The sequence below is a fragment of the Homarus americanus genome, unplaced genomic scaffold (assembly GCF_018991925.1).
Source record: "Homarus americanus isolate GMGI-L3 unplaced genomic scaffold, GMGI_Hamer_2.0 scaffold45698, whole genome shotgun sequence".
Classification (NCBI taxonomy): Eukaryota; Metazoa; Arthropoda; class Malacostraca; order Decapoda; family Nephropidae; genus Homarus; species Homarus americanus.
This window is the reverse complement of record NW_024735554.1, coordinates 10,782,380-10,807,693: the sequence shown is the minus strand read 5'-3', so window position 1 is coordinate 10,807,693 and position 25,314 is coordinate 10,782,380. Positions and strand designations below refer to the sequence as shown.

The window sequence follows — 25,314 nt, the reverse complement described above, 5'->3', positions numbered from 1 at the left end:
TTGCCCACGAGGGGACTAGTTTATTGGGCACCCCCTTACATCCTGTGCAAGGTGAAGCGCAGAAGCGTTTACAATGCCCAACTGGGAAGCATGCGGAGTTCATGCTTGCCTTTATGACTCATGCATTAAGGGCGTAAAGGCCTGAAGGGTCATGGGTTTTGTCAGCAAGTTACATAAAGTGACAGAATGATGAGTGGGGGGGGGAATACCCGGTACAATTTATCTGTTATGGCAAAGTGTGGCAGGTCTCTAATAATGTCAAGTGCCAGGCCTATCACTAGGAGGAGGGATATCTGGTCAGGGAGGGAGAGGTGTTGGGAACGGCTGGGGACCTGTAGGAGGAGGTCATAGGGCAAATGAGGATGTGGTAAAAGAGGGTGTGAGAGTCGGTTGAACACAAAGCTTACAAACAGTGCGGCCAGGCTTAGACGTGGCTTTGGCAGTGTAGTGATGAGGTCGAAGGTCAGAGGGAGTGACCTTAATGACCTCCCAGGGGCCTCAGGGCAGCGTGTGGTAATCGCCTTCCCCAGAGACCTTGATCACGGTCAAGCTGCCCTCACATTCACAGCAGCTCACTGCCTCTCAACCGCCTTTGTTAACCACAACCCTTGATAACTTTTGTTAAAGACATTTAACACTGTTAAACACCCGTCAATTACTGCCACTGTTAATCATCTGACAACAAAAGCCACTGTTAAACACCTGCCAACAACAGCCACTGTTAAACACCTGCCAACAACAGCCACTGTTAAATACCTGTCAACAACAGCTACTGTTGAGCACCTGCGAACAACAGCCACTGTTAAACACCTGCCAACAACAACCACTGTTAAATACCTGTCAACAACAGCTACTGTTGAGCACCTGCGAACAACAGCCACTGTTAAACACCTGTCAACAACAGCCACTATTAAACACGTACCAACAACAGCCACTGTTAAATACCTGTCAACAACAGCCGCTGTTAAATACCTGTCAACAACAGCCACTGTTAAATACCTGCCAACAACAGCCACTGTTAAACACCTGCCAACAACAGCCACTGTTAAATACCTGTCAACAACAGCTACTGTTGAGCACCTGCCAACAACAGCCACTGTTAAACACCTGCCAACAACAGCCACTGTTAAATACCTGTCAACAACAGCTACTGTTGAGCACCTGCGAACAACAGCCACTGTTAAACACCTGTCAACAACAGCCACTATTAAACACGTACCAACAACAGCCACTGTTTAATACCTGTCAACAACAGCCGCTGTTAAATACCTGTCAACAACAGCCACTGTTAAACACCTGCTAACAACAGCCGCTGCTTCACCATAATTAGCTCAGTTGACGAGAATTTTTCTGGCTGTCAGCAAGATGGCCGCCGGGCTCATCACATAGCGGGTACATCGTAAACACAATTTACAGAATAATTCTCCGCTTGTACAGTGTTTATAAAACAGCCAGCGATATACTTAGTCAGAAAATACACACAGTTGTTTTGTTTTCCTCACAAACACACGAGAAAAATATCACCCTGACGTTATGACGTTATCATGAGTGGAGAAATATTTCAAATTCATTACACGATATATATATATATATATATATATATATATATATATATATATATATATATATATATATATATATATATATATATATATATATATATATATATATATATATATATATATATATATATAATAAAACTACACAGGAAATGGGAAACACTGGAGCACCTTAGCTTTCGTATTTATTCAAGACTTACTTAGAGGCAACTGAATTTGCAGGGATTGAGAGAGGGTGACCTTACAAATCGTGAGGTCGGGTCAATAACATGGGATCCACTAATACACACACACCACCTCTACCACACACAAAAAAAGAGTTTATAATAAATGAGCGACGTAACAAGTAAGGTCAAGTCATCAAAACCTTGAGACCCACGAACCATCTACCCTAGATCTACCAGAAATGCTTCCTAAGCGTGTTTAACCTTGGGCCACTGACAAATAAATTTACATAACATATCAGTTTTGTGCTGATCATAACTAAGGTTCATAGAATTCATTTTCCTAATCAAACTTGTTTCAACTAGAAGTCTTTCTGTGACACACGTTGATTTAAACACTTCTATACTGTTTTACCAATCCATGGGGTAATTATTGTTCCTTATATGCTGTTCTAATATTATACTTGTGTTACTTTATTTTAAGTTGTAATGTTTTCCCAGTCTGTCCTACATAATTTCCATTACAGTTGCTACATGGAATGCAGTAAACACTTCAAGGTTGGGCTATTCTTAATTAACACATTAGTAATAGTTGGGTCATACTTAAAAACAACATTAATGTTTAGTAATTTAAGGGATAGAACTAATGGGACAAATTCATTGCGATAAGGAAGTCAAAAATTTCTTAAATATATAAATATGTGTGTGTGTGTGTGTGTGTGTGTGTGTGTGTGTGTGTGTGTGTGTGTGTGTGTGTGTGCAGGTAAGGGAATATAGTGCTATCCGTTAGGTGAAGTAAAGTTGGTTTTCCAGTCTGTATTGTAATGAAAGGGGCCATTGTCCCATACGCTCTTGTTGTTGTGTGTATGTTAGTGGTGCTGAGGAAGGAGGCAGGGAAGGAGGGAGAATGAGGAGGTTGGAAGGAAGGAGGAGATCATAGGTGAGGAAGAAGGAAGGGAGTGATAAGAGGAGGGAAGGAGGAAGAGGAGGAGAAAAGAAGGAAGAGAAGGAGAAAGAGAGTGGGGAAATGTGGGAAGAGAGAGGAGGAGGCAAGGAAGGAGTAGAGAAAAGGAGATAAAGAAGAGAGAATAGGAAGGAAAGTATATAAGTAAAAAGGAGAGAGAGAGAGAAGAGAGAGATGAAGAGTAGGAAGAGAGAAAAAAAAGGAAGACACTCAAAAATAAAAGAAAAGAGAAAAAGAAAAAAAAATCAAAAGAAGAAAAAGTTGGGGAAAAAAAGGTTCAAAAGAAGAAGAAGAAGAAGAAGAAGAAAGAGTGTTTTATTTAGGTTGGCGCCAAGAAGGTAAAGAAAAGAAGAAGAAGAAGAAGAAGAAGAAGAAGAAGAAGAAGAAGAAGAAGAAGAAGAAGAAGAAGAAGACAGAAAAAAGGTTGTTGAAAAAAGACAGGAATAGGAATAAACGAATAAAAAAGATGTGAGAAGTAGGGAAATAAACAGGGAGGAAGAGAAGTTGGAAAAGAAGTAGAGGAGGAGGCAAGGTGGGAAGTATGTAGGTAGAGAAATGAGAGACAGAAGGACTAAAGGAGAAACAATGAAGAGAGAAATAGGAAATGAAGGGATAAATGGTATATAAGATAAAAAGGAGAGAGAGAGAGAGAGAGAGAGAGAGAGAGAGAGAGAGAGAGAGAATTATCCTTGGCTGACACACCATTTAATAAGAACATTAGAGTGCATTCGTTATATATCAAGGACCTGCCGGGTGTTGGGGACGATAATGGTTCATAAATTCCCGTTTTTTTTCTTAACTTTCTATTGAGTGTTTTATTTATGGTTGGCGCCACTTTAGGTACACCGTAAATGTGGCGGGAAACGTACTGTAAGACTAGTTGTGTTACACGTGTTTGCGGGAAAATGAAAATACGTAAATTTGGAGTTGTTTTGGCGGGAAATATATGAGTATGTTTGGGGTTGCTTTGGCGGGAAATATATGAGTATGTTTGGGGTTGTTTTGGCGGGAAAACTTGTAGGTGTTAGGTATGAGGTGTTTTACTTAGAGGTAAAACAATGAATTTAATGATGTTAGGGCGTGGAGTCTCGACAGGTATGACACGTTAGCTTTTTTGGAAAGTGGGGAAAGTTTAAAGCGATATGTTTGTGGAAGGAAGATTTATCGCAGGCAATTTGGGAACTTTCCTTAAGAAACCTCATGTAAGTAACGCGATAACATCATAAAATTTTCTGATTCTGTAAAGGCGAGAAAACTTGAAATGTGTAAGTTATGAGAGTTTTGGCGGGAAAAGTCGAGTTCGGCGATACGATTATGGCGGAAAATCTCAGCAGGTGTGATGCAAAGTTGTTAAAAATATTCTCGTAAGTTTTGAGATAATATGATTATGGGGAAAAAATTTGGAGGCTGTGATTTGAGGAATTCCTTAAGACGAAAAATTACCTCCGTTGATAAGATCATTGTGTGAAAAATGGCGAGGTGATTTGACTTTTAGAGAGAAAACTAGACTCGAAATTAAGGAGATTTATTCACAAACTTTGATGTTGGAAGATGCCGTGACCAAGAGTGGCGATAACTACAAAGTCATGAATTATGGGTAGAAAAACTCAAGAATGGAATATTACTGAGGAATATCTCATGTAGGCTTTGTACTGTTGTTGTTAATGATAATGATGATGATGATGATGATGATGATGATGATGATGATGATGATGAAGGTGAAGATGATGAGGTCGTATGATATGGGTGATTGTTATACTACACAGTGATTCATGTCACGTACCTGCTAGAAAACGTTTTACATGTTGTATAAATTTATATGAGAAGAATTTTAAGAGACAATAAAATATGTTTGGAGATATTTCCATAAAGAATAAGTTTCATCGGAAAAGAATAAACGAAAAATATCCCCCCTCTCCCCTCCCCCCCGCCCCTCCGGCAAGACAGACGACAGCGGCTGCAAAATGTAAACAAAACAATTATATCTGGCGGCAGAGTTAACAGGTCGTCATTTTTTCGGTTTTAAACTGGGATGAAATGAAACAAGTAATAAAGTACTGAAGGAAATATAACACTGACAGGTTATGTATTACAAAAAAGCGTTAGATTCAGTATTATATAAGTGACCAATGGGATATATGAACCATTTAATGTGTGTGTGTGTGTGTGTGTGTGTGTGTGTGTGTGTGTGTGTGTGTGTGTGTGTGTGTGTGTGTGTGGGTGTGTGTGTGTGTGTGTGTGTGTGTGAAGTGTTAACTGTATGAAAGGAAGATAAAAAAAAAAGTGGTAAAAGTAAATGAAACCTGGCAGGCCGGGACCGTAGAGTTAATTCACATATTTCCCCAGCGGAATTTTGTGTTTACTAATATTTTATAACAAGACTGGAGGATCAGTTATCTTTATTTTTAGGTTTTTATTATTATACATACCAAGCTCTGTATTTATCATAGCCGACATGTTTACAAATACAAAGGTGACGTCCAGGTTATGGCGGGAAAACTTTCGAAATTTAATTTACTCGGTGTTTTAGTGTTGAGAGGCGAGGTGCTGGTGTGAAGGTGGCATCCAAATTGTGGTGGACTGTGGCATTATCGCTCTTAAGAGTCGATAAAAGTTGGGAGTGATAAGATTAACAAGGAAAAAAAAACATATCAGGTGTAATTTAAAAAGTTTAGAGGTGAAAAGATGATGTTTGTGACGAGACTGAAGAGTAAAACTGGGCGTGACGAAGTTAAGGAGCCAACATGTGGAGTTATGAGCTTTGGAGGGTAGGGGGGGGGGGATCGGAAGTGAAGAATTTCGAGAAGAATTTTAAGAGCGAAGAGTTTTGGAGAAAAAGTTTAAAAGTTAATATTTTGGGCGGACATACTTGCATTTAATAGTTATGGTAAATACAAGAGCTAAGAGTATAAAAGTTTTCACGATAAAAGTTTCAATTGATAGCTCTGGCAGAAAAACTTTGAATTAGTAACTTTGATGATATTTCTGCAGTTTTGGGAGATGGGGAAGAGAGAGAATTTCGGCGAGAAAACTTGAAGATATGAATTTTAGCAGGAATCTTGTTAAATGACATGGTTACAGCACGAATAGTTGGTGGGTAGGATTCAGTAAGACACAGAGGGAGAGAATGGCCTCGGGGTGATGAAGATTATGGCACAGAGGTTAACGTAAACTTTCCCCTGGAGAGCTAGAGAGATGTGGGACTGTGTGTGTGTGTGTGTGTGATTACAGACTTATATGAGTAAGTGTCTGGCAGTGTTAAAGAATTACCCTGTGAGTGAATGTGACCCGAGATATATTTAGACACGTACGTATGATATGGTGATGATGATGATAAAATTTTATGTTTCAGAAGGAAGGAGTTGTGGTAATGAAAGGTACATTCAACCTCGATCTAGTCCTTAAAAGACTCTGATTCGTCTTTGGTTAAGATTCATTTTCAGATTCTTGTTTTTGGCGGGAAATTTGACTCAGTCAGTGGAGACATTACCGACGTTTAATATTTTATTCCAATATGAATCTTTTTTTAGCTGTAGATTAAAACCAAAGTTATAATATTCAACAAAAACATCAGGTAATCTGGGGACCAATTTTCTAACTATGAGGGAACGAAAACCATTTTGCTATTTTTTGGTCGGAAGTAATTATGGTGGGGAAGAAATTCAAAATCCATTATGGTTAGCGGGAACTGTTAGCAGGTTTTCCACTTTAGGCGGGAAATAAGAAGTGACACATTTATTACTTGAGGTCTTGACAATATTTTATACCTTCGTCGTTATAATAATAAAAGGATTTTCGAAAGACCGGAATAGGATATTGAAAAGTAATTGAATTTTAGAAGTAATAAGAATATGTGAAGTAATGATTTATGTTAAAGTGAAAAGTCAGGCAGGCAGGTAGGTAGGTAGGTAGGCAGAAGCAGGCAGGCAGGGCAGGCTGAGCAGGCAGGAGCAGACGGAGGCAGGCAGGCAGGCAGGCATGTGGGTAAGAGTAGGCAAAGTGAGTAGGTTGGAGTAGGTACGTATAGAGAATGTTAAACCATATGATCATAACCTAACCCCGTAAATTATAACACACACACACACACACACACACACACAGGTGATCCCCGATACGAGACAAAACACAACATCTCACTTGTGAATATGTCTTTGGGAGACACTCAATGATATTATCCATTAGTGAGAGACAAGAGGGAGACACAGGAGACACAGGATGGAGAGATAGGAGGGAGAGACGGGAGGGAGACGGGAGGGAGAGACGGGAGGAGAGGCGGAGGGAGAGACGGGGGAAGGAGGCGGAGGGAGAGACGGGAGGGAGAGACGAGAGGAGAGGCGGAGGAGAGACGGGGGGAAGCGGAGGAGAGAGACGGAGGAGAGACGAGAGAGGAGAGGCGGGGAGAGACGAGAGGGAGAGACGGGAGGAGAGCGGAGGAGGCGGAGGGAGAGGCGAGAGGAGAGACAGGGAGAGGCAGAAGGAGAAACGGGAGGGAGAGGCGAAGGAGAAACGGAGGGAGGCGAGAGGGAGAAGGGAGGGAGAGACGGGGCGAGAGGGGAGAGGGCGGGAGGAGAGGCGGAGGGGAGACAGGAAGGAGAGGCGGAGGGAGAGGCGGAAGGAGAGGCGGAAGGAGAGACAGGAAGAAAAAGCGGAGGGAGAGACGGGAGGAGAACGGGAAGAAAAGACAGGTGGAGAGACAGGAGGGAGGAGGGAGGTTAGGCAAGAGCGAGAGACGGAGGGAGAGTGGAGGGAGACACGGGAAGAAAAGACAGGAGGGAGGCGGGAGGGAGACACGGAAGAAAAGACAGGGTGGGAGAGACAGGAAGGAGAGGAGGGAGGTTAGGCAAGAGCGAGAGACGGGAGGAGAGGCGGGAGGGAGAGACAGGAAAGAGAGAGAGAGAGAGAGAGAGAGAGAGAGAGAGAGAGAGAGAGAGAGAGAGAGAGAGAGAGAGAGATAAAACTCACCAGTAATAGTGCACTGAGTCATGGACTCTATTTAGGGATATAAAGTTGTTCTTGTCGGTGGTGGCAGGATAATGGTGGTGGTAGTGGTGGTGGTAGGATAATGGTGGTGGTAGTGGTGGTGGTGGTAGATAATGGTGGTGGTAGTGGTAGGATAATGGGGTGGTAATATAGTGGTAGGATAATGGTGGTGATAGTGGTAGGATAAGGGGTGATAGTGGTAGGATAATGGTGGTGATAGTGGTAGGATAATGGTGGTGGTAGTGGTGGTAGGATAATGGTGGTAATAGTGGTAGGATAATGGTGGTGATAGTGGTGGTGGTAGGATAATGGTGGTGATAGTGGTGATAATGGTGGTGGTAGTGGTATAAGGTGATGATAGTGGTAGGATAATGGTGGTGGTAGTGGTAGGATAATGGTGGTGGTAGTGGTAGGATAATGGTGGTGGTAGTGGTAGGATAATGGTGGTGGTAGTGGTAGGATAATGGTGTATGATAGTAGGATAATGGTGGTGATAGTGGTGGGATAATGGTGGTGATAGTGGTAGGATAATGGTGGTGGTAGTGGTGGTGGTAGGATAATGGTGGTGATAGTGGCAGGATAATGGTGGTGATAGTGGTGGTGGTAGGATAATGGTGGTGATAGTGGTAGGATAATGGTGGTGGTAGTGGTAGGATAATGGTGATGATAGTGGTAGGATAATGGTGGTAGTGGTAGGATAATGGTGGTGATAGTGGAGGATAATGGTGGTGGTAGTGGTGGTAGTAGGATAATGGTGGTGATAGTGGTAGGATAATGGTGGTGGTAGTGGTGGTAGTAGGATAATGGTGATAGTGGTAGGATAATGGTGGTGGTAGGATAATGGTAGGATAATGGTGGTGATAGTGGTGGTGGTGGTAGGATAATTGTGATAGTAGGATAATTGTGGTGATAGTGGTATAGGAAAAATGGTGGTATAGTGGTAGGACAATGGTGGTGGTAGTGGTGGTGGTAGGATAATGGTGGTGGTAGTGGTGGTGGTAGGATAATGGTGGTAGTGGTGGTGGTAGGATAATGGTGGTAGTGGTGGTGGTAGGATAATGGTGGTGGTAGTGGTGGTGGTGGTAGGATAATGGTGGTGGTAGTGGTGGTGGTAGGATAATGGTGGTGGTAGTGGTGGTGGTAGGATAATGGTGGTGGTGGTAGGATAATGGTGGTGGTAGTGGTGGCAGGATAATGGTGGTGGTAGTGGTGGTGGTAGGATAATGGTGGTGGTAGGTGGTGGTAGGATAATGGTGGTAGTGGTGGTGGTGGTGGTTGGATAATGGAGGTGATAGTGGTAGGATAATGGTGGTGGTAGTGGTGGTGGTGAGGATAATGGTGTGATAGTGGTAGGATAATGGTGGTGGTAGTGGTGGTGTGGTGGTAGGATAATGGTGGTGGTAGTGGTGGTGGTGGTGGTAGGATAATGGTGGTGGTAGGATAATGGTGGTGGTAGTGGTAGGATAATGGTAGTGGTAGGATAATGGTGGTGGTAGTGGTAGTGGTGGTGGTAGGATAATGGTGGTGGTAGTAGTGGTGGTAGGTGGATAATGGTGGTGGTAGAAATGGTGGTAGGATAATGTTGGTGGTAGATAATGGTGGTGGTAGTAGGATAATGGTGGTGGTAGATAATGGTGGTGGGATAATGGTGGTGGTAGTGGTGGTGGTAGGATAATGGTGGTGGTGGGATAATGGTGGTAGGATAATGGTGGTGTGAGTGGTGGTGGTGGATAATGGTGGTGGTAGGATAATGGTAGGATAATGGTGGTGGTAGGATAATGGTGGTGATAATGTTGGTGGTAGGATAATGGGGTGGTAGTGGTGGTGGTGGATAATGGTGGTGGTAGGATAATGGTGGTAGGATAATGGTGGTGGTAGGATAATGGTGGTAGGATAATGTTGGTGGTAGGATAATGTTGGTGGTAGGATAATGGTGGTGGTAGTGTGTTATAAAAGTGTTCTTTTTGCTTTTGTTCTAGTTTTCATTTTCTTCCTTGGTGTTGTTTTTGTTGTTATTGTTCTTTTTCTTCTTCTTGTTATCGTTCTCCTTCTTTTTTCTTTTCCCTTCTTGTTCATGTTCTTTTACTCTTTTATTATTGTTCTTTTGTTTCTTGTTATTGTTCTTTGTTTTCTTGTTCTCGTTCTTTTTCTTTTCCCTTTTCTTGTTCATGTTCTTTCACTTCTTGTTATTTTCCTTCTTTTTCCTCTTATTTTTGTTTTCCTTGTTCTTCCGCCTTCCTTTCCTTACTATTATTGTTGTTCTTTCTTTTTATATCTTATTTTTTCTCCCAACCTTCACTTCGGGATTCCTCTAAATGTTACCTGATTCACCTGTACTTTACCTCCGAGAGAGAGAGAGAGAGAGAGAGAGAGGAGAGAGAGGGGGGGGAGAGTACGGACAAACAGGATAAGAATGGGCCACTACTCGCGGATACGATTTACGAGTTTCACACACGCCGCCGCCATGTTGCACCACCGACGGTAAACACACAAACAAGTGACGATCGACCCTCTGGTCAGCTAGTTGCTATGGTAACGTTGGGTGAAGTTATTTCTTCCTTCAAGATGCATTTAAGGTCAAGTTTCTAGATGCTGAGAAACTCGTATATGTTTTCCTTATTCTTGAACGTAGGTTGAAAGATTGAGTTTCATATTTGGTAAAATCTCAAATACTTTTCCGCGAGTCATTTAGATACGATTTTATTTCTCTATTTGAGGGAATATTTGAAGTAGGAACCTCAGTTATTTCATACTGGTGTCGTAAGATAAATGGAATGGTTTCTCGAATCTTTACTTACAAGAAACCTTTCACTTATTAATCTTGGAAGACCTAACCTAACCTAACCTAACCTAATCTGTCCTGTCCTGTCCTAACCTAACCTAACCTAACCTAACCTAACCTAACCTAACCTAACCTGTCCTAACCTAACCTAACCTAACCTAACCTAACCTGTCCTCGTATGTGATGGTGACCAAGAGTATAACACACGGAATTATGGTTTATATACTACGTTAAGTATAATACTAAGATCCCATAACTCTCCTCCACTCACTCTATCTCTCTCACTCCCTGGCTAGTATATCCTCCCTTACTCTCCCTCACTGTTACTCTCCTTCATGTTGTGTCTCTCTCCAGGTTATCCTCACTACCAACCTGGTGTGAATAATACGGCTGTATACATTAGAGGTGCTTTGAATAATAGAGTAATTGACCTGAATAAATTAACCTAACCTAAGCCATATTAAATCTACCCTAACATAGCCTATTCTAATCTAACCTAACCTAGCCTATTCTAGTATAACCTAGCCTATTCTAATATAACCTAACCTAGCCTATTCTAATATAACCTAACCTAGCCTATTCTAATATAACCTAACCTAGCCTATTCTAATATAACCTAGCCTATTCTAATATAACCTAACCTAGCCTATTCTAATATAACCTAGCCTATTCTAATATAACCTAACCTAGCCTATTCCAATAAGACCTAGCCTATTCTAACATAACCTAACCTAACCTAGCCTATTCTAATCTAAACCGAACCTAATCTAACCTATACAAAAAATAACCTAACCTAATGCAACCCATGCTAAAACTAACCTGGCTTAACCCATACTAATTTTAATGTAACGTAAAGTAAAAAACTGTAGTGATTGTTTATCAGACCATAGCTTACAGCCCAGAACAACACATATAACAGTGACAGGAAGAGCAGGTGTGTACACCCTCGTAAGTTGACCAACCCTTCGTAATTAAAGTGAGATTAAGATCTGACCCAAAGGGAACCAGAATTCTCACCGCCATGCGATCATGACTGTGTTAACTCGAGAGACTATCCTCCAGCCCGCAACACACACCTTGGCAAGCACAGCTGTCCAGACCTACCCAGTTTAGTGTTAATTATGAGAGGTCATCTGCCGGCTTGTGACCTCCAATATAAGGGGCCTGCAGCTCCACGGCATTATTAGTATAACAGGGAAGGGGCCGACAGCTCCTTCCCAAAGAGAGATGGGGACAATTAAGAGGCAGACAGGAGTCACGCTCGTCACTAGTCGTGGTCGGAGGGAGACGTCCCTCCCCAGCTAGCAGAGTCTCCCACAGGAGACAGAGTCCAGCACCACTCTCTTCAGCAGTACCTGCAGACATTCCCCAGTTGCTGGCTGCCTCCAGGCACACGTGAGTCATTGTCAGAGCGATCCGTGGGGTGAGTTACTTACGGTGGGAAGTGTATCCATTTCATGTTTGTGTACGAGAGTCATTGTCTAGTAATGTAAATATAATGATCTAAATGTGTCCATGCCATTGAGTTAACTAATAAATAGCTGTACTTAGAATTGGCGTTCAAAAATTCCCTATGAATCTATAGTAACAGAAAAATAACTAATCGGCCACGCTATCAAAGTTTCCTCACTTTACAATCCTATAACTAATAATTCATACTTTACCCTCATTACATAACGTAACGTAATGTAACGTAACGTAACGTAACCTAACCTAACCTAATCTAACCTCCCCACGATGTTCCCTGCGTAATAACTAGTCTAATTAAGTTCTATGATTTACGTCAGTTTAATCAATACAACATTATGAGTGTGTGTGCTCAACTTACCAGTGTATACAGAGAGCCAGTCACCTCATCACATTTCTATAAATATCTTATAAGGATAAATCTCTATATTATGGTATATCTATCAGATATTTTGACTACTCTTCAATCATTCATTTTTATGGCCATATCCTCGTACAGTAAAATGTCTGTCTGTTCATTCATCTGTCTGTCTGTCTGTCTGTCTGTGTCTATATGTCTGTGTATTTCAAGAGAATCGTCATCTTCAGGAACGAGGTAGATAGCATAATCTTTATAATCAATGTAACCAATGGCTAGACGGCTCGTGTGTATGTGCGTGAGAGAGAGAGAGAGAGAGACATGCGTGTGTACTGTATGTGTGTGTGTGTGTCATGTATGTAGTGTACAGTACCGGGTGGTGGCAAGTAGTCATAACACTTCTCGCCAGGGCTCAGGTGATCAACGAGATATTATTGTCTTCCGCTGAGCCGCAATTAACGTTCGTTTTCTCCGTTTCCTGGCCTTGGTGTACGCTGGGTGGCCTGAATGGACCTGTACTTGTGGATGATAGAAATCAGAGAGAGAGAGAGAGAGAGAGAGAGAGAGAGAGAGAGAGAGAGAGAGAGAGAGAGAGAGAGAGAGAGAGAGAGACGTTCTTCTAGCCTGTACTTCAACAAGACGATGGGGGAAGAAACATCAGATAAATCAATGACTCTTATGTTACATTCCCTAACGAGTGTTTAAAGGGAGATATTTCCTCACAGTGATGGCAGAAGGTTTTGTGAGCCGTATGTATGTATGTATGTATGTATGTATGTATGTATGTATGTATGAATGTATGTATGAATGTATGTTTCCTAAAAATAAAAAATGAAAAATGATTTAATTCGGTATAATAAGAAGGTAAATGCCGGGTGAAATAATTACAATCTTGATAAAAGTGATTGTCTTCAAGGTCGAACTTACTGATAAAGGTCAAGATCACAGGTATAGGTCAAGGTCACAGGTGTAGGTCAAGGTCACAGGTATAGGTCAAGATCACGGGTATAGGTCAAGGTCACGGTATAGGTCAGGTCACAGGTATAGGTCAAGGTCACAGGTGTAGGTCGAGGTCAGGTATAGGTCAAGATCACAGTATAGGTCAAGATCAAGGGTATAGGTCAGGGTCACAGGTGTAGGTCAAGATCACAGGTGAGATAAGGTCACAGAGAAATGACCAGGTATAGGTCAAGGTCACGGTATAGTCAAGGTCACAGGTATAGGCTAAGGTCACGGGTATAGGTCAAGGTCACAGGTATAGGTCAAGGTCACAGGTATAGGTCAAGATCACGGGTGTAGGTCAAGGTCACAGTATAGGTCAAGGTCACAGGTGTAGGTCAAGGTCAGTGGTATAGGTCAAGATCACAGTAGGTAAGATCACGGGTATAGGTCAAGGTCACAGGTATAGGCCGGGGTATAGGTCAAAGTCCAGGTGTAGGTCGAGGTCACAGGTATAGGTCAAGGTCACAGGTGTAGGTCAAGATCACAGGTATAGTCAAGGTCACAGGTATAGGTCAAGATCACAGGTATAGGTCAAGGTCACAGGTATAGGTCAAGGTACAGTGGGACAAGATCACAGGTATAGGTCAAGGTCACAGGTGGAGATAAGATCGGTATAGGTCAAGGTCACAGGCAGGTAAGGTCACAGTGGCAAGTTAAGGTCACAGGATAGGTCAAGGTCACAGGTATAGGTCAAGGTCAGGTGTAGTCAAGATCAAGGTATAGGTTAAGATCAGGTATAGGTCAAGATCACAGGTAGGTCAAGATCACAGGTATAGGTCAAGATCACGGTATAGGTTAAGATCACAGGTAGTCAAGATCACAGGTATAATGTCACAGGTATAGGTCAAGATCGGGTATAGGTCAAGATCACGGATTGTAAAGGTCACAGGGTATAGGTCAGTCACAGGTATAGGTTAAGGTCACAGGTATAGTCAAGGTCACAGGTATAGGTCATCGTAGGTCAAGATCACAGGTATAGGTCAAGGTCACAGGTATAGGTCATACAGGTATAGGTTAAGGTCACAGGTATAGGTCAAGATCACGTATAGGTTAATACAGGTAGGTCAAGATCACAGGTATAGCCGATCACAGGTATAGGTCAAGATCACGGTATAGGTTAAGATCACAGGTATAGGTCAAGATCACAGGTATAGGTTAATGTCACAGGTATAGGTCAAGGTCACGGGTATAGGTCAAGATCACGGGTATAGTCAAGACTTGCAGGTCAAGATTACGGGTATAGGTCAAGATCACGGGTATAGGTCAAGGTCACAGGTATAGGTCAAGGTCACAGGTATAGGTCACAGGTATAGGTCACAGGTATAGGTCAAGGTCTCAGGTATAGGTCAAGGTCACAGGTATAGGTCAAGGTCTCAGTGTAGTCAAGGTCACAGGTATAGGTCAAGATCACGGTAGAGGTTAAGATCAGTATAGGTCAAGGTCACAGGTATAGGTCAAGGTCACAGATATAGGTCAAGGTCACGGGTATAGGTCAAGATCACGGGTATAGTCAAGATCACGGGTATAGGTCAAGATCACGGGTATAGGTCAAGATCACGGGTATAGGTCAAGTCACAGGTATGAGGGTCAAGGTCACAGGTATAGGTCACAGGTATAGGTCAAGCAGGTATAGGTCAAGGTCTCAGGTATAGGTCAAGGTCACAGGTATAGGTCAGTGCTCAGGTATAGGTCAAGGTCACAGGTATAGGTCAAGGTCACAGGTATAGGCCAAGGTCACAGGTATGGTCACAGGTATAGGTTAAGGTCACAGGTAGAGGTCAAGGTCACAGGTATAGGTCAAGGTCACAGGTATAGGTCAAGGTCACAGGTATAGGTCAAGGTCACAGGTATAGGTTAGTCACAGGTATAGGTCAAGATCACAGGGTATAGGTCAAGATCACAGTATAGGTCAAGATCACAGGTATAGGTCAAGATCACAGGTAGGTCAAGATCACAGGTATAGGTCAAGGTCACAGGTATAGGTCAAGGTCACGGGTATAGGTCAAGGTCACGGGTATAGGTCAAGATCACAGGTATAGGTTAATGTCACAGGTATAGGTCAAGATCACAGGTATAGGTCAAGATCACGTATAGGTCAAGATCACGGGTATAGGTTAAGATCACAGGTATAGGTCAAGATCACAGGTATAGGTTAAGGTCACAGGTATAGTCAAGATCACAGGTATAGTCAAGGTCACAGGTATAGGTCAAGGTCACCGGTATAGGTCAAGGTCACAGGTATAGGTCAAGGTCACAGGTATAGGTCAAGGTCACAGGTAGGTCAAGATCACGGGTATAGGTCAAGATCACAGATAGTCAAGGTCACAGGTATAGGTCAAGATCACGGGTATAGGTCAAGGTCACAGGTATAGGTCAAGATCACGGGTATAGGTCAAGGTCACAGGTATGGGTCACAGGTATAGGTCAAGGTCTCAGGTATAGGTCAAGGTCACAGGTATAGGTCAAAGTCACAGGTATAGGTCAAGGTCACAGGTATAGGTCAAGGTCACAGGTATAGGTCAAGATCACGGGTATAGGTCAAGGTCACAGGTATAGGTCAAGGTCACAGGTATAGGTCAAGGTCTCAGGTATAGGTCAAGGTCACAGGTATAGGTCAAGATCACGGGTATAGGTCAAGGTCAAGGTGTATAGGTCAAGCAGGTATAGGTCAAGGTCTCAGGTATAGGTCAAGGTCACAGGTATAGGTCAAAGTCACAGGTATAGTTCAAGGTCACAGGTATAGGGTCACAGGTATAGGTCAAGGTCTCAGGTATAGTCAAAGTCTCAGTATAGGTCAAGGTCACAGATATAGGTCAAGGTCACAGGTATAGGTCATGATTTTCCCAACTTCTCTTAAAGCCTGTGAAAAATAGACGCGAAAAAGCCTTGCACTTTGTGAAATATGTATCAGACATCAACAGTAATAACATAATTTCCCTCGTATTGTCAACACCGAGGATTATCTCGCCGTATGACTCATAGATGGCGCTGGAAATCATCACTGGATTTAGTCGTTGGTATTTCATGTATGTAGTATTTTCATTTGGTTTAGTCCTGGTTTAGATATTTAGTGTTCAGTTACTCTTAGACATCGTAAGCTGAGAATGTTGCTAAAATGTTATAAAAATTGTATAATGATGTGAAATTTGTTCTTTATATTACTTGTATCTTGAAACGATTTTTTTGTCGATTAATTGACTCCAAATGGAAAACTCTGAACCATGTAGCAGTAAATTATATATGTATATATATATATATAATATATATATATATATATATATATATATATATATATATATATATATATATATTATATATATATATATATATATATATATATATATATATATATATATATATATATATATATATAAAGGATCATCCTAAACCAAGAACGACCTAAAATGGTTTTGTATTCACGGGACAAGATTAAAAACATTATGGTAGCGTCCACCATTCTCCTATGATGGCAGGAATTTTGCAGTGAAATACATAACACTTCGTCTGGTGGCTGCGTGACTCAACTGGTATAGTTTCCACTCGATTGCTCAGCTGCACAGGATTATACAGTTTATAGGAGACTATAACTTAAGTGTACGAGCTGTAATGGGGGCAGATATTGGTGAAATCTGTTACAGAGAGGAGGAGCAGTAGATGGAAGGAATAAGAGAAATAGGAAAAGAGAGAAGGAAAAGAGATAAATCTACTGGAGAAAGGCTATAAGTCATGAGAGTATATACATAAATCTAAATCAACGATAAAAAAGATGAAAATACCATTTCATGAAGCAGAAGATTCACTAACCTGTCGCTACTTTTGCTCCGTTGTTTCTTGGTCATCGCGGTCTTCATGGCGTTCTTAGTGTTCACGAAGGCGTCACTCGGGCTGGTGTACCCCGGCGCCTTGGATCCTCGGCCTTCCATATGCTTATTCGTAAGACTCCTGGACCTCCTCCTGTCGATGGTGTTGGTGATCACGTTGGTGTTGGTCCGCCCCCTTGACCTGGGTGCATTGATCGCTGACCCCAATTGGTTCTGTTGTCCTTTGAGATTCATGCTCGTCAAAGTCCGTTTATAGCCGTTGGAGTTCGTTAATGGTTGTTGGACCTCGTTAATGATTGTAGAAATTCGTTAATTGCCGTTGGAATTCGTTAATTACCGTTGGAATTCGTTATGGCTGTTGAAATTCGTTATTTGGGGTTAAAATTCGTTAAAAATGTATCAACCAGTTGTTTATGGGTTTGAAAGCTATTTGAATTTGTGTTGGTTTACTCTTTCTCTTACATGATTTTTTTTTCTACCCGCTGAACCAACGATTTTTTGAGTCCATGCTCGTTAAATTCCGTTAGTGACCGTTAAAATTAGTTAGAACTATATGTATCAGTAGCTTATGTACTCGTAAGCTATTTGAATTTGCGTGGGATTTTGTCTTTTTGTTTTTGTTTTGTTTTATGCTCTTTGTTTTGGTTCTTGTTAATTGTTCATTGTTAATTGTTTTTATCTTACGGTCGTGAATTCTTATATTTTATTAATTAAATATTGTTTGTTTTTTGGTTGGATTTTAAATTAAACTTTTCACTCCTACAATATCTTTCGTTTTCAATAAATTTGTTACTTTTCAAATATATTTTCTAATCACCCGCCATTTCCTGTAATTTTGTTGCTTTTAATAATGAAGTCGTCATTAAGGTTGTCATAATTACAGTATTTCTTCACACTTTAATTTCGTCTTTCAGTAAATAATTAAAATGAAACAAAATGAGTAATGACTAATTGAGGAAAAATATTAGATATATTTCTCTTTTCATAAATATAGTTTCTATTTTCTTTTGTATCATAATGCAAAAAAAAAAAATCACAAATATTCAACCACTAAAATGTAATATAAAATCCTTGAATAACTGGTCTTTTATCTTAAACAACCAACTTATATAACTATGATAAATATTTTGCCAAACAGGATTTTTTCTACCATTTCGTTGTTTGTAAATAGTCAGTACCACTATACTCTTATATAATCTTGTCGTTAATTATAAAAGTCAGTAAATGTACTTCTATGCTTTCCTAGATATATTTATAGAAAAAAAAATCTCATCACATAATTTTGGTCCGTGGCGGGAGTCGTCAGAACACAAGAGCAACACACTGAGCATATAGGATTCATCGCTGCCTTTTGTGTTTCTTTAAATTGTCTGAATCCATCTGTTTATCTTTCAATATTGCTTTAAGTTTATATCACTATTGTACGTTACTTATGACACCACAGTCTTATGACACCACAGCCTTGCTTATGACACCACAGCCTTGGTCATAGTACAAACACTTCATGTCACTTCATAATCCCGGATGTGGTTGTGTTGATGGTCATTATCAAGTTGCAGATATAACGTCATTAAGACCGATACCACCAGGAGTGATGTCATGAACTGATGGATTGTGATGTCATGCTTCCTACATACGTCAATGTCACACTGAAAGAAATAAAAGACATTTTAAGTATTCGTGGCAGCTTTTATTTTTCTAATTCATAAAATTCTATAATCATGAATTATGGCTTTAAAAATTTCTGAAAAGTTAAGAAATTTTAGAAGAAGAAGACTGGCGACGTTACTGTGTTACTGTAGTATGTTTAAAGGTACAGGAAGTTACCGTAGACTGATTCCTGTACACTCTACTGTATTAGAATAAAAAATATCCGACCTAAGCCACAGGAGGGAGTGAATCAGGTTCGTGTAGAAGGACTCGGGTACACTTGGCTGTATGAAGGAAGTGTTATAATTAGGGGTGGAGGCGAGTCATTCATTTTAGGGAGGATGAAGGCTGGTGAAATTTTGTCGTGGTCCCTTTAAGGCTTCTGTGCTGGGAAGAGGGGGAAGGGGGGAAAGAGGGTGGGTGGAAGGGAGGAAGGGGAAGGTGAGGAAAGGGGGGTGGGAGGCCAGGAGAGGGGAGAAGGGCGTAGGGGGAGATGAGGAAAGAGGGGAGGTGGAATGGAGGAGAGGAAGTTGAGGAAGGGTGAAGGATAATTGTGTCCTTTCACTTATCTGCAGGTTGTGTGATGGATGGTGGTGGTGGTGGGATAGGGAGGAGGTGGGGGGGGGAGAGGGAGGAGGGGAGGGAGGGAGGGGAGGGAGGGAGGAGGGAGGGAGGGAGGAGGAGGGGAGGAGAAGGGAGGGAGGAAATTGGTGAAGGATGCAAAGGTCGGAGAGAGATAGGGAAGAAGGAAGGAATTCTAGAAAGGAGAAAGAAAATTAAAAAGGGAAGGAGTTAATAATCTAGAGAGAGAGAGAGAGAGAGAGAGAGAGAGAGAGAGAGAGAGAGAGAGAGAGAGAGAGACCTCATAAATTATACGTGGCAACATAATTTCTCCGACCTTCGGGAACTCTTCTATTACACGGAGTCACTTAACACCCCGAAGGTTCACACACACACACACACACACACACAGTAAAGGACGGTGCGACCTACATAACACACTAGGACGCTCAAGGTGTGAAGGCACAAATTAGGTACAAATTACACCATCTGGAGCAGGTGTTTGCGCCAGGGCCCAGGTGGTTCTGAGACACGTGAGGTATCTATCATCCCTCCTGCCTGGTGGTGTGTGAACCCAAGTGGCTGCCTTAAGTGCAAGTTACATATGTTAACGAAATTGGTTATGTGTGCACGCAACTGACTGTTATAAGAAAGAACTATGGTACAATTACTTTTAACTGGTGTTTGTGAGGACGCAGGTGACTGTCTCAAGATATATTATTAATTTTAGACGTACCTGTTGACGTAAAAAATATTTGTGACTGTCTCATTGAAGGTACGGTACAGTTATTTATAAAAGTGACTGGTGATATTAGGTAGGAACAGACTGTCTCACTTAAACAACGATACGAAGTTAATTTTGTTTTGTATTTTTTTTATCAACTAACACACGTAAATGATTACATTAGAACATAAGAAAATAAAGAGTCTGCAATAGGTCGGTTGGCCTGTGCATGGCAGCTCCTGTCGAGAGTTACTACCACTTAAGACATAACAGAAAATATTAATCCTCACAGCATAAACTCGTTCAAGATTTTTATAAAATATGAATTAAAAGAAATATCATCCACTTATAGTCGAGTGTCACGGCTATTTGACCACTATTTTAATACCATTATAACGAGTGCGTCAGTTCTAACCTAACCTAACCTAACCTAACCTAACTCAACGCAACCTGACCTGACCTGACCTGACCTAAACAAACCAAACCTCCCCTCCCTCCGCCAGGTAACATTGGTGAGTTTAGTCGTCAGGTAAAATAAGCTAGGAAGAGGGGAGGGGGGTCTCTCTCTCTCCAATTTATGGGGGAGATTACTGAACATGACCTCAGGAAGAACCTGGCCAGAGATACGGAGAGCAAGTTTGGTTTATATCAGCCAAGCAGCAGTTCTTATATTTCTTGGCGATGTCTGAACTCTTTTCCCTCCCTCCCCCTGTCTCCCCACCCTCCCCTCCGCTCCCTAGTGTCTTATCTCCGAGTTGTGATGGATGTGAGGTAAGAAAGAGAGAGGAAGAGAAGGGAAAAGAGACAGAGAGAGAGAGAGAGAGAGAGATATATATATAAACCCACACTCCGTTAACCACATACACAACCAGATTTAGAATACCAACGGGATAAGAATTCACAAACATATTTCTCTCCTACGATAAATTCTCTCTCATTTATCTCTCTTATTTTGAGATATCTCTAACCTTGGAGACCTGACATTAAATAAGAACTATAATACAAACTCTACTATATATTTGCTCTCATATCCTATGAACAAAACGGATTCTTTGTAAAATTTATTAAGGAAATAAATTTGTGGTTCTTGATCAATAATTTCAGCTGATGGAAATAAAGGATTTTTTTGGGTGGGGAGGGGTGGGGAGGGGGTGTAAGTGGGTGGGGGTGGTGGGCTGTGAGGGGTGATAGTATAAAGAAAATATGTGAGGGGTGAGGTAAAAATATATTAGAAAATATGAATAAAAAAGAAAAATAATCCGGGATAATAAATAAAACTAAATCTCTTCCGGGATTGTTTTATTAAGTCTTTTAATTTAATAAATTAAAAGGGGTGATAGTATAAAGAAAATATGTAAAAAGAAAAATAATTAAAACAATAATAATAAATAAAAAAAAATCATCCGGGATTATATAAATCTTTTTTTAATATTTGTTTTTTAGTCCTAGATAAAATAAAATATGAAAGATCATCTGATAAATAAAAGTAAAGTTTAATTTAATAAAGAGAGAGAAAAAAACACTAAGTGAAAAACAATAGAAAAAAATAAGAAAACACTCCCAAAAAATATTCTAAAAATACAGATATTTTCTACTAATAAATTCTCATTATGAAAAAACCCAAAACGCAGAACCAGCCTAAAAGAGATTACAAAACTAATTAAAAAAACCCAAATAAAAGTGACTTAATGTTCCCATAACTTTAAAATTACGCGAAAAAAAGTTAACTCCGAAAATTCGTAAACTTTTTTTGGGGGGGTTATAGAGAATTCTGATGGTAATATATGCCATAATTTTCATCATGGGCGTGTGCTCTTGAACTCACCTGTATTGATCTTCCTTAGAGAGAGAGAGAGAGAGAGAGAGAGAGAGAGAGACTCGCCTCCCCAGGATCAGGGACTCAAAGCGATCGTCTTTCTACCTGAGTCACCAGGAGTCGTAGTTGACAAAGATGTTGTGTGACTGTTGTTGGTGATTGTTTTACTGTGGTGAGCTGAGTGGTAGGACGGGCAGGGGTGAGGGAGAGGGAGGTAGATGGGAGAGGGGAAGGTGGAAGAGTGGGGGGGGCTAGGAGGGAAGGGAGGAGTGAGGGTTGCAGATGGAGGGGAGGGGTGTGGGAAGTGAGGATGAGATGGGAGGGAATGGGAGGGATGGAATGGTGGAAGGGAGGTAAGAGGTGGGATAGGGAGAGGAGGTAGAGAGGAATAGGAGAAGTAAAATAAGGGGTGAGAAGTGAGAGGGGATGAGAGGAAGAACTGGAAGGGAAGGTAGAGGGGGAGGAAGTGAGAGGGATGGAAAGGGGTGGGTAGGTGTAAGATAGAGGAGAGAAGGAAAGGGGTTAGAGGGGTGATGGGGATATTTAAGGAGAGAGAGAGAGAGAGAGAGAGACAAACAAGAAGGCGAAGAGGAAGAAGAGAGAAAAAACAATGATGGGGGAGAAGGAAGTGAGAAGTGAGAGAATAGGAAGGAAAGTAAAGAGAGTAAGATAAGTAAGAGAAGAGGAAGATGGGCTGGAGAAGAGGAAAGGAGAGGGAAGAAAGGGGAGAATCAGGGCGAGGGGGAGAGGTAGAGGGAGGAAGGGAAGGTGAGGGGTGAAAGAACAGAATAGAAGGAGTATGAGAACTGAAGGAGGAGGGAAGAGGGATAAGGGAAGGAAGACGGAATAGGAGGAAGGGGACAGGAAAGGAGAAGGGGCAGGGGAAGGAGGGAGAGGTGGGAGAGAAGAGAGCGGGGAAAAGTTGTAGGGATGAAAGGGGTGGGGGAGGCAGGGGAGGAGGAAGGGGAAAGGAAGAGACAAGAGGAGAAGAAGAGGGTGGTTGTAATGCACCGCGAGGAAAGAAAGGAGGAGGGAGGAAGGGGAAGAAGGTGGGAGGCAAGGGGAGAGGAAGGGAGGGAGGGAAGAGGAGGGAAGAGGTAAGGAGGGAGGAAGCGAAAGAGAGGATGAAAGGAGAGAAAGTGATGGAGGAATGAGGGAGGGAGAGGGGGGCAAGGGAGGGAAGTGTGTGTGGGGAGGGGGGTGAAGGAGGAGGGTCAAGTACATCTCACTCTTGTTCCACCACATCAAGCGTCAGACAGTATTCTTTAGGTCATGTTTCTCTGAGTCCTCTTAACGCCCTACTGAGTTTCGTCTCTGTTCTATTTTATTATCTTTTTGAATATTTTTTTTTGTATATGTCCAGATTTATGTGTGGAGAGAGAGAGAGAGAGAGAGATATTTACGATGTTTTTCTGTTTGTGTTGAGTTACGAGAGGAAAGTTGCCAAGCGGTGTTTTTGTGGTTCAATATTTTTTTTTTGGGCTACTCGTATTTATCGCACATAATTTTGCGTCTTGCTATATGACGTTTTTGTATTTATTATAATGTTGATTCTATTTATATAATTCAATTTCGAGGAAACTCATTGTTGAATAATAAATAACTCAACGAATAATTAATACATATACAAAATTGGCATGTGAGTATAATTTTATTCACTTGTATATTTTTTTCACCCTTGAAGGTTCACACACACACACACACACACACACACACACACACACACACACACACACACACACACACACACACACACACACACACACACACACACACACACACACACACACACACACACACACACACACACACACACACACACACACACCGCTGCTTCCTGGATTCCCATCACCTTCCACCCAACATTCTTCTTTACCTTATTCATTCCTCTCCTTGGTCTTCTCTTATACCCTTTGCTTTTTATTCCTTCTCCTTTTGTTCACCTCACATAAACATTTCTCCAACATACCATTTCTGTCGTCACTAACAACCTCCTTCCTCCCTCTTGCCTTCAGCCTCCATGTTTCACGCCCGTATATATTATCAGCTCAAATATTTATCTATCTACTCAAATCTTTACCTCCTTAGATGTATTCCTCCTTCCTTCTCTTCCTCTCATTACCCAACCCACAGAAGTAAACAGAATACTCTAAGTCGAATATCAACCTGTATATAACATTGGCCAACAGGTTAAGTAATGGATTATAACACAAAACCACAACAAACACACGTGGGAGTAATCAGCAGTTGGACAGCTGACTGGCTCGTACGTCTGGCAGTAAGTTTGTTTACTCGTTGCTCGATGTTCCAAGCTTGATTGTTTTTGTTCTAAGAGGTACTGGAGGAGTGGGGAGAGAGAGAGAGAGAGAGAGAGAGAGAGAGAGAGAGAGAGAGAGAGAGAGAGAGAGAGAGAGAGTCCTCACTATTTCACCTAATCATTCATAAGAATAAACACATTCCCAACAATGCACACAAACACCACTCACGCCATACACACACACACACACACACACACACACACACACACATATATATATTTTACAACACTCACACATATATATAACACACTCACACCCCTACACCCCCTCCCAGTCCCTACACCCCCTCCCTCCTCCCCCTCCCTTTCCCTACACCCCCTTTATACCTCTACACCCCCTTTCTACCCAACTCTCCCTTCCTACACCCTATTTCTACCCCTAACCCCTTCTCCCCCTGCCCCACACCCTATACACACACACTGTCGCCCTACACCTCACGGAACATACGTTGTCAACAAACGCATTAGAGACACTGGGTAATATTGCTCGCTCATCAGAACATACGGGGTCGAGTGGCACCAATCCCGAGGTTATTGTACGTTTGGTGGTCTAATTGGCCTGAATTATGGTATACCTTTGGCGTCCGCTATTCCCAAGTTTATTAATTTCCCTCTGGCAGTTCTCTTACTTGTATCTCTTGAGCCTTCTGGTCCCGTATTTGTTGTTGTTTTTACCTCTGATAACCTGTGTTCTTTTGGTATTTCCCGGTCCAACGTTTGTTAGTTTATATCTGGTAAAATCAGTGTTCAGGATTATTATACTAACTCTGGCATCATCTGGTAAAATCAGTGTTCAGGATTATTATACTAACTCTGTCATCATCTGGTATTATCAGTGTTCAGGATTATTATACTAACTCTGTCATCATCTGGTATTATCAGTGTTCAGGATTATTATACTAACTCTGGCATCATCTGGTATTATCAGTGTTCAGGATTATTATACTAACTCTGGCATCATCTGGTATTTATCAGTGTTCAGGATTATTATACTAACTCTGGCATCATCTGGGAGCATCAGTGTTCAGGATTATTATACTAACTCTGTCATCATCTGGTATTATCAGTGTTCAGGATTATTATACTAACTCTGGCATCATCAGGCATTATCAGTGTTCAGGATTATTATACTAACTCTGGCATCATCTG

At 41.6% G+C, this 25,314-nt stretch overlaps 1 protein-coding gene across 1 annotated transcript in view; it reads right to left on the bottom strand.

The window, feature by feature from the left end:
- Nucleotides 1–25,314, bottom strand: part of LOC121871511 — an 82,435-nt gene that overhangs the window by 34,850 nt on the left and 22,271 nt on the right. Inside the window, exon 2 of the mRNA XM_042373920.1 lies at nt 17,081–18,746. Within this exon, the coding sequence (XP_042229854.1) occupies nt 17,081–17,331 (251 nt within the window). The 5' untranslated portion in view covers nt 17,332–18,746. The remainder of the gene's footprint in view (nt 1–17,080; nt 18,747–25,314) is intronic.